General features: G+C 36.7%; 1 protein-coding gene across 2 annotated transcripts in view; it reads right to left on the reverse strand.

Moving 5' to 3' along the window:
- The window catches only part of POU6F2 (POU class 6 homeobox 2), a 324,761-nt gene extending 314,144 nt beyond the window's left edge, over positions 1 to 10,617 (reverse strand). The window contains exon 1 of one of the 2 annotated variants that reach the window (XM_069769722.1): positions 9,912 to 10,617. In XM_069769722.1, the coding sequence (XP_069625823.1) occupies positions 9,912 to 10,016 (105 nt within the window). In that variant the 5' untranslated portion in view covers positions 10,017 to 10,617. The remainder of the gene's footprint in view (positions 1 to 9,911) is intronic. The other variant, XM_069769713.1, reaches the window with a different exon arrangement.
- Positions 10,618 to 11,026: the final 409 nt, after the last annotated feature.

Genomic DNA, 11,026 nt, shown 5'->3' on the forward strand with positions numbered 1-11,026 from the left:
AGCTCATAGTTAATCAAGCATTGTAGACTACACTGGTAAATTTGGTCATGTAAGGGCTTCTGAATGCAATGGAACAAGCTTAAAAGCTGCTGGTGATCTTGTTTACCCAACTATAACTCTGTTTAGCTCCACAGAGTTACTCATGATGAACCCTGGTAAACATCAGATCAAAACCAGACCCCAAGATCACATCCTAAACATACTAAATTTTAACAACTGTTTGAGGTTTAGTGTGCTTTTATTTTCTTATGGAAATATGAGGCTACTTTGCAGGTTTTTTTTAAGTTAGACGGTAACTGAAATTCACCTACATACCCTGATAAATGTCTGTTATATCAGAAATGAATGACATCATGATACCAATGAGGTAAAAAAAAAATCTTAACACACTGGCCAGATTAAAAGCACAGATCCTTGTGCAGTTCTTAATTCAATAAAATGCTGTGGTACCTCATGGTCAGAAGGAAATACTCCTTCGGCAGCATGTGTTTCTACTGTGTCCTTCATGAAAGAGTCAAAGGGTACTTTGCAATCTAATCCAATGCTGGATATAACCTTTTAAATAAATAAACTGTGGTTTAAGGATTTAGAAAGCACTAGATCAAAGAATGTAATCTTTGAGATCTAATAACTACAGTGATGGGTCTAGCATGAGGACATGAGCAGAATAGAACAAAGATTTGCTGAATATCCACAGTGCCTCTTGGGTTAAAATTCATTACAGAGTCACTCTAAATCCTTAGTTAGGGGGCAACCCTCAATTTCTCCTCTTGCTAAGAATCCAGCATAAACTTAAAAAATAAACAGAAACCAATATGTTCAAGGAAAGAAACTTCAGTTTTCAGCCCTTTTTTTGTTGTTGTTGCTTAACTATTCAAAATCCAAGTCTTATTTTCCAAACACCTGCCAATGAGTCTATTGCTCACCCCTCCAAGATTTCAGATGCAGCCTCCAGGCTTTTGCCTATACCGCTTCACCCCCACCTGCCCCGCAGACTCCTACTCTCCAGGATTAGCTGAGTGGAGTTGGAGAATTTGCTTATTTTTCTTCAGCTGTACATGTCTGTATGCTGTTGAGGCCAGGTGAGATCCAAGCCTTTAGCATCACGTAGTCATGAGCCTTCCCGATAAGTCTGCGGGGATACTTGTGGATGTGCTTAAATGGTTTCATGATCACCCTTCAAATAAGCAACAGCACTAAAACAAACAAACAAAAAGATAACTGTGTTCAGAGCCATTGCAAACCCTCACATGCTGTTTCAGAGCACTCCAGTTTGTCTTCTGTCAGGCTTTGAAATTCTGAGCTTTGCTCACCAACTTGCACACAGGTTTTCTTGCCTACTTTGGTGAGAAGCTGGAACAGGTGGTGAATTCTGCGTCCAGAGTTCTGGAAAAATCTTATCTTTCTTTATTTCCCACCATGGGCATTACTGCGCATAAACCATCACTTCTGCCTACTGTTCAACTAGCATCTTGTCAAATCTGGCTGCAAGATTAAGCTTCCCCAATTCTGAATTCAATATTGCAACCCTAAGGATATAAGAACCAAGCTGGAACATTCTGTTTTTGGGGGTTGTTTTTTTCCTCTTAATGGACAAAATTGTTTCAGCTCCGAGATCACAGTTTGCCCTGACTATAATGATAAATCATCATGAATGACACTAAGTGAAATGAGTTTGATGTTCTTTGCTTTATTCTTCCACATTAGAAGCCACTTTTACATTTGCCACAACTTTCAACCTTTCCTCCAAAAGACTGGGAGCTTCTTGTTTGCAGATATTATTTCTGCTTTGTATAATCCATTTGAAGAATGTGAAGCACGTTTTGTACACATAAAGAGATGGGCACAGTGAAGGGAAGGTAAGACTTACAGCCAGGAATCCTGTGATAGCTTATTCCAGATTATTTTATTGCACTTTAAACAGAACAATTTTCATGGGAAACCTTTCAATTTTTCCTTCATCAACAACATCTGAGCAGGAAAAAAAATATCAAATGAAAAATTTCCCCTTGTGTGCTTCAGGGTCTAATCCTGCCTTCAAAGAAGACTGAAAACATTCGGGCCTCACTGGAACAGAGTCCTGCCTAACAAAGTCAGAGGGAAGCCCAGGACTCTGGAAGTATTCGGCACTTGGCAGCACCTGGTTCCAGCACCAACAGCTATAGCCATCGTGACTATCTCAGAACTGCCAGACTTAAACATTATCAGAGTTATTTGCATCTTTAGCCTTTTTTTTTATTTTTAAAGCTGGATTCAGTAACAATCAGGCACAGTTCTCTATCCTAACAAATTAAAAAGTAGTAATAATCATAGCCTTTAGTGTGTTATACTATAAATAAATGGAAGCTGAGACTAGTTTGCCATTGATGGGAGACAACGTGATTTTAAGTCATAAGCTTGAAATAAGGATATGAAATATTTTCATCATTAATACTGTTGCTTCAGTCTTAGCCTATGCTGCAAATTTTTTAATTTTTTTTTTTCCCCAAAAAAGTTGACTTCCAGAAATGGGCTAAAGCCTCCAGCTTTAAAAAAAAAAAAAAAAAAATCCAACTTTTTTATTGCAGTAAAACCCCTCCATACTTCTCTGCACATGAAACATGAGCAAAGCTCAAGTAAAAGCCGAGTTAGAGCTTCACAAGTTGGCTCAGTAAGTGGAAAAACAGTTAGAGATGTAAACAGTTTAGTGGAAAGGACAACATTCTGATATGGAACTATCTCTTATAATATGTCTAACAGCAGCTGTTGTGTAATACTATTAACATGACTTTCACTAATCTGCTCATAAAAACTTCATGCTCTGTTATTTTCTATTGCTTGAAACCCTTGTTTCCATAGCAGGGGGTGACTAAAAAACCACTTTTGTCTTTTACTGTTGCCTTTATAATATTTCCTTTTTGGAAGTGCCATTACACAGCTGGATTGTGTCTTCTAAATACATGTGAGTCTGAGATCCTTGAAAATGCTAGAAACTTGTAAAATAAAAATTACTTGATGGAATCAGTGACTAAAGTAGCATGAAGTTCCTTTCTAACATTTTTTTTTCCTTTTGCTTAAGGACCTGTTTCTCTTTACAATGCCCTTCCCCATCTGTGGGTTCAGAGCCCCATCCTGGAAAGAGATACCTATGGGAATAGATCACATTTAGCAAGTAGTTTAGGTAACACTCACTGGAAGTATCACAGGATCAAAAATTACTCTCACAAGATTTTGCAGCACTGCTTATCAAATTATTGGATTTCTTTTACAGTAAGGTGGTACAAGAAAGCCAATCAAGACAAGACCCATCTGTTTTGACAAGAACAGCTATCAGTGTCCTACCCTGTAAATCTTCATTCACATGAGCAAAGGGCATAGGACAGCTGTGCAACTACCCCAGAGAGCAAGATCCGTCTCCGAGGCTCTCAGCTCCGAAACACATCTCCTTAAGTATATGCACCAGTGTTAATGACATCAATTACTATTACTCATGTGAGTAAAAGGAAGACTGCATAAAAGTTTGTTGGACCTAGTTTTGCTATTACATAGTATGGCATATACAAATTGTACTACTTGTAGATAGAAAAAACAGGCTTATTAGAAACTACAAAATCTATTCTGAACAGCTTAAGAAAATGTAATTTATATCATTCACCATGTAAGGATGTCTTGGAATAAAGATTTCTGGGTTCCCTGTCCTGTCCTATCCCATCCCGTCCCCGCCCCTTTTTTTAACTTTCTCCCACTACCACTTTTAAAAATGGCTAGAAATTTAGAACAGTCTCTTGATCTTTAAAATTTTCTTTTGATCTAACAGTTAGATAAAGCTCTCCTATGGAACAGCCCTACCAGTCAACAGAGAATCAGCAGCAAATATCAACAACTAATCTTTCTCTTTTGAAGAAACAGTCCTACATATCACAGAGGTTTCAAAGCCAACGATAAAACAAAAACCCTGAAGCTATAGTCCATTTACCTGTAGCCCTGACATCCTCGAAAAATAAGTGTGTTCAAGAGCCTTGAGTTACTATCTTTAATCCTAATAGTCAGTTCTAATTATAAAAGAGTTTGCATAGCAATTATTTAGCTAGCATTTAAACCAGACTTTCTTATATTTATTAGCAATGACAGTTACTCAATAGGCAAGCTGGACCAGATCCTGCAGTGTTATTTACATGAGGAGTCCCACTGAGTTCAGTATTGTACTGTGCACCTGAAGATTTAGCAGCTGCAGACTTTTTACACGGCTTAAGTGGTTTGCTGATCAACTTTTAAGTACACGTTTAAGTCCTGTTAACTTTAATGAAGGATAAACACGCATATATTCAGAACTGACTGATCTGAGGTTCTTCCTGCCATTTTCACAATTTCAGAGTAAGAAGCAGCTTTACAAGCAAATGCCACTGAGAGATGTAAATCACAGGAAAAAAGAATATTTTATCATGTCCTCATCTAATGTTGAAAATGCTATATGCAATTTGTCTTCGATTATCCTTTTATTTTCTTCTATTTGAGTTGCAGTTCAGATCAGAGAAGAAAAATAAAAGTCTTGTTACAGCTGCAGAACAGTGTAAGATAAAGAGACTCAGCACAGTCACTTCTATGTACTGTATATACAAAAGTGGCCTAGATTGGTATTTAGTTTATCGGTCTAGAATCTAGGAAACACAGCAGAGGTACTTGAACGTAAATGCATTGCCAAAAGATAAAAATCTACATCATTGGACGAGTGTCACTTGCCCAGCAATTTAAAGGTCATCTGACATACTTTATTTTTCGCTTACAATTAGAATAATAGTGAATATACACAGAGTATAAATCACAGCTTTTTAAAGATTTGACCTCTTCATTGCCCTAACACACAAACTAACACAAGACAGCCAAGTAGCACAGATCAGAAAAGAATAAAGAAATTCGGTAAGAAAAAATTACTAAAGATGTTTTTAGAGGGCTGATTTCAATTCAAACCCGATTTTGGTGTGAACACAAGAAAAATCTTTTTAAGCATAAATGAAAATGATAAAAATCCATCTTTTCTGCTGTAAAAACAAAAGTCAACAGAGAAATGCATTCTTTTGCTGGAATCCAGGCCTAGGACCAAAGAATTTACATATATTAAATTAACGAGATCCAAACTCCTCTACAACAAATATTTATACTGTAAAATATTACAGCCACATTCCTGCATCTCCTTACAATAATAATTCTTAAGGACACAGTATTCTAGAGAGCGTATAAAACAGTGGGTTTCTGCAGAGATGGAATGCTTCATTATGAGAATACCAACTTGTTCATAAATATTAAAAAATATGTTTTTGAAGTTTTTCAAACATGATTCCTATTGTTTACATTGTCTCTCTACTACTGAAAACAACAGTCAGTGTGTACCTGTCCATAAGTCTCTCTGTCTCACAGTCTCAAATTGCAGAAAACAGCTGCTGGTGACTGTAAAGGACAACAATGTCTGTGCTGGACATACACTAAGCAGACAAGGGGACAAGTAGTCTGACCTTACTTATGCAAGTAGTCATGCTTATAGTGATGGGTCTAATTCTTGCTAGAGAGAACAGGATTTGTCCCAAACTATAGACAAAAGGGCACAAATCCTTGCTGTATTGTAAAAGTGAGTCTTAAATTTACATGTAAGATGGTTCTTTTCTGTTTGCATATGCTATAGACACTTCTGTATATTAGATTAGAGATGGAAATGGGTATTCAAAGAGAAAAAGACCTTCCCTACTACTACAAGAAGAATCACTTAAAGACTGCTCAAGACAAACTAAGATTATAGATCTGATGTTCATTTGGTAAAAATTAAACTCCTGGCTATGTATTGATCTGCATTACAAAACAACACTGACAACAGATCAAACTTCTGAAAAGTGACCCATGAGTTACAGAAATGAATGGCTTCTCTGAAACATTTATGCCCCTGCTCTATTGTTGTTAATCATCGGGAAAAACAGAAAACAAAATTTAAAAAGCAACAAACTAAAACACAGAACAGGAAGACCCACCTTGGCTGCAGCAATGTATCAAATCTCATAAATTTGGCTTCAGAGCAGAACTCTCTATGGGAAAAGAGCACATGTTTACCCTTGCATAAATAGCTTTTACTAGATGCTGAGATCACATGGAGGATACCATTGAAATATGGAAAATAAATACGGTTAACGTGTAGAAAGAGAACTCAAACATAGCAGTAATAACTGCAAACGCTTGCTTATTTGAAGAAGAATGTTACCTAATTTACTTCCTCTTGGTTTACAGAGATCTAATTTAAGCTGCCCCCCTCCCCTTCCTGTTTTACTATATTTGCAAGAACCAGAGAACACAGAAATGTGCAGCCAGCCCGGGCCCTCAGGCCGGTGGATCAAGATGGCAGGCTGGCCTGGGCTCCCCCGGGGATAGCAGAGCCAGAAGGGTGATTGGACACAGTGACCTGTCTGCATGAGATGAGACAAAAACAGGAGGGCTGTAATGCTGATGAACTAACCTGTCACTCACAAGCTCAGGTCTGGAAAAAAAAAAAAAAAAAAAGGAAAAAGAAGATGGGGAAAAAAAGAAAAAAAAAAAGAAGAGAAAGGTACAGTACAGATTTTAGAAAGCATACAAGGTAGAGAAAACACAGCATAACTCGAATAATTAGATGACGCATTTAATTACCTGTTCCTTTAGATGGGCTCAGGATATATAAGGAATATGGCATAAAAATCCAGCTAATAGTTTCTATAAGAGCAAAACACATTTGAAGAAATAACGGGTATTATGGTTCAGCATGCAAGGAAGGATGCTACAGACTATTGCTGACAGGGATCGGGGTTTCATTCCAAACACTCCAGTTATGAATCAAAATCACAATGAGCAATGAGCTTCTAGATCTTGACACGCTAGGCAAGGAGGTTGTTCTTCAGAGCACTTGGCTGTTTTATTGCTTGCTTGGGGGAGGAAAAATCCGGAGGGAAGCTATACAAGCAATCTGCACCTTGGAGCCAGTACACCCAGGTGCTAGGTGATGGTCAGGATTGTAGCACTCTGCCTACCATTGCCATCACCAGTGGGAGCCACTGTGGACACTGGTGCTTGGAGACAGATGAAATCAAACATATAAAAAAAAAAAAAGTGGAAAATGCATTTAATGATGAACAAGTACTTGATGTTAAAAATGCCTTTAAATCAGTATGCTCCTGCTACTACTTTCGTGTCATACACAGACTAGTGTTTGAACTACAAATAACTGCTACTGTTTCTGATCTCCATTGGAGCAGAGATATACATGTATAGTTTGGATTTTTAATTAGGCAAGTTCACACTCCATTAGCAGCAAACAAGACTGAATTTAAAGCTACATCTGCAGGATTAGTCAAAACAAAATCTAGTTCTCACAGCTGGAGAAAGATACAATTCTGAAATAAAAAGGCCAAATGATAAACATTTATTTAAGTTTTTGCCTTTGGAGGTGTGAAAGTTCACAAAGACTCTTAAGAACTTTTTCTAAAACAATAGTGTCTGGAAGTGAATGTCTCTTCTAAAAATATACACATACCAAATATGCAAATCTTTGTTATTTATCAATACTAAATATGGATTTACATTGTGGAAAGTTTTTATGGCATAGGGTTTGCCTTTTGATAGTTATCTTCTCTTGTCAGCTGAGTATTAGAGTTCATAGAGAAAGTCTATTTCTATTTTCAGCAATGTGTGGTAATTATACTGATTTCTCTATGCTTCCCAAGTTTTAACTAACTCTTTTATTATATAACTAGAAAATGCATCATTTTTATCAGAAAAAAATATTTTTAAACTTTTTATTCTATCTTCAGATGTAGCTAATAACAACCAAATGCTGGACAATTAATAAAACAAAAACATACTTGAAAAATTTGTGGATTTATGAAGACATTTGAATGTGCACACTTACACATGATATGTAAATATGCACATTTACAGATCTAAAAAAAAATGTTTGCAACACCCAACACATTAAGTTGCACAATAATAATATCCATAGATTCTGACATAAAAAAACCAAAGAAGTTAGTCACCTAAAATACCTAAATGTATTTTTCTTTGAAGTCCATGCCCTTGTTATTGATTTTTAGGAAATGAAATACACCAACACATGGTATAAACATTTTTCCAGACATTCACTGAACTTTTTTTTAATTGATGAAATATGGAATGTTACACAGAAAAAAACATGCTCCTACCCCTTCCAGCCTCAAAACCACTTTCCGAGAGCTAGCAAGCTTTAAACATAAAATAGCTAACTTACACTTTCTTACATGCCAAAGCAAAAGTTACATTAAAGAGATATTACAAGCTGTGGAATTTATCAAGGTTTCAGGGTACATTTTCTGTCAAGTGTACTTGCTTAAAACCTTGCCATTGTATCTGCCTTAGAATCATTAAATATATTTCTTTAAGACTGAACAAGTTTACACAAAAAGGTAATTAACCCGCTCTAGAATACATATTTTCACACAATGTAATACTGGCAAACATGCCCCACTTTTTAGGTATAAGCCAGCCTAATAGAAAGCTGTTAATGTTTGGGGGATTTTTAATAAAAAATGTATCTTCTATTTTTAAAATATTTAAAGCAATAAAAGTCTGTGGTAAACATGGTATTACATATTTGACATTTTCCGCCCAGAAATGCATTACTGTGTACGATGGTATTAATAAACCATGTGCTTTGAGGGACTTCTGTGCTTTGCCATAATTTAGTTGAAAACAGCATGTAGGATGCGTATTTTTCCACCATTGTATCAACATATAGGAAACACAAATACTATGTCATCACCTCAGCAGCATGCGTTCACTACACTGGAAACATATGCAAAAACCCGCAAACTTTTGAGAGTTCAAAAAATACCCTTTGCCAGAGACTGATTTACAAGTCAGTGGCTAATGAGAAAGTGTTGAGCACTTAAAATTTTGTTAGAAAAAGAAAAACAGACACCCTCACCGACTCCGGCTGCATTCATAGGAAAACAGCCTTCCCTGTACATCAGGACAAAATAATTTAATTTCTTTCCCCACTTTAGATTATTATTTGAAGCAAATGAAAAGACAATGATTCTTCTCTCTTCTGACTAAAGCTCAAAACAGCATGGTTAAAACACACACATAAAAACTACAGACTTAACAGAAATCACAAAACAGAAAGAGAAGGACTCACTGACCCATTTGGAAGACAAAGACGACAAAACGGAAAAGCTCTAAAAATCAGCTTGTGAGGCCTTAGAGAGATATTCTTCTGGCATTTCATCACAGCAGCCCCAGACCAGTTCACTTCCCTGGATACAGGGAGGGAGAACTAAATAGAGCTGTTTATTAAAGCTGTTGTGCTGGATTGCATTAGGAAGCACGAGCAGACCACCTGGACCTTTCAGATTGTGGCAGTGTTTAATTTGCAGGCTGCCCCTCTGCAGCAGCAAAGACTACTACATTTACCAAGCTCAATCACACATTATCTGGGTTAGGAGTAAAAGAAGAAAAAAGAAAAAAAAAATCCACAGCCTGTAGTACAGGAATACAGTCAATATAGAAATAATGAACAGCATTAGAAATAGAAAGCAACTCCCCAGCAAACATAACACTTTCACTCCTCAGTTCTTCTACTTCAGCACATTTAAACAAAATACAACGGCAAATTAATATATAGATTGATGTGGCAAAGCTCCGACTAAATTATAAACCGGGTTTATTAGAAGAAAACCATGGTATTTTAGGTTTAACTAGTGATTCCCTGGCCAGATTATTGTGGTTGTTTTGCCTTTCTCACTTTCAGTGCTACACTCGCTGGTAGCTGAAGATACAGATAGAAAGATGGTACTGTAAATATGAATTATGTGAATCATATGGTTAGACCCTTGTGGAAAAAAAAAAAAAATAAAAGGGGAGTTGAGAAATGGCTGACTCCATACCTGACCAATTACAGCTTGCATGGTCCCTGTGTCCTGCTGAGCTGAAAGATCGCAATCCATCATATGTAGTCTTTGAAAAGGAGAATGGGGGTTTCTGGCATGCATCTGTCAATCAACTTCTGCACTCACAACCATCACCAAAAGCAAGGGAAAAAAAGTCAAGCTGCTCCACCAAATAGGATGAAACAGTCATGTGACCTTCAGCACACTCACACACATACATACTTCCATAGAACGTATGAATTTTCTGCAGATATGAAATGACATTGACAAATACCCAATACCAAGTAAATAAAGTGAGACAAACAGCTACTCACCAAAGACAAAACACTTGCTGTAATCTTCAGCCTAAAGATTTAATAAACCTAAAAGGTATTTTAAACTGAGGCTTTTCTTTTGAGCCTAAACTTTTCAGATAAGGTGATATAATTTTATATACGCAGGCAGTGGTCAGAACTTTAACCCCTTGCGTCCTCTCACAGCCTCTATTTTTTATCCCCCCTTTGTACTTCTACTTTATGCCTGTTTGAGTTCCTGATTATTTTTTTTCTTTAAGTTTCTTTTGTGTCAAAGTGAAGAGGCTTGCATTGCCTTCATTGGATGTGCACAAATTATGAGAACTTGATAGAAGAAAATTGCTAACAGCAAAAAAAGGAGCAGGGACTGAGAAACCTGTGTCTGTACTCACAAGCCAAAACATGTCTCACCGCTTTACTCCACCAGAAGTCAAATGTTTTCTTTATTGGAAATATATATTTAAGCATTAGTTTATGTGAGCTGTGATGAGCACTCAAAATATAAAATATTCAGACTATGTAAATCCTACTTACGGAATCCTTTCCATTTTGAAGGTTAGCAGAGTTTTGGTTCATTCACTGCTCCACTGAACTGACATAAAATGTTGTTACTTACGAAGGCAAACATTACCATTTTTTCTAATGGAAGCAGTTTGTTTCATATATCTTCCCCTCTGAGTTAAGATTTGCAAGAATTTCCAAGACTATTTTTTCTTCTTGTCAAAATAGATCAGCCACTTGTCTCCAAAAACTGAGTGTCGTGAACAACACGCTGCAGCATTGATTGCTGATACGTTATTGGCCAGTGATTGCTGAAGG

The sequence above is a fragment of the Haliaeetus albicilla genome, chromosome 2, assembly GCF_947461875.1.
Source record: "Haliaeetus albicilla chromosome 2, bHalAlb1.1, whole genome shotgun sequence".
Taxonomy (NCBI): Eukaryota; Metazoa; Chordata; class Aves; order Accipitriformes; family Accipitridae; genus Haliaeetus; species Haliaeetus albicilla.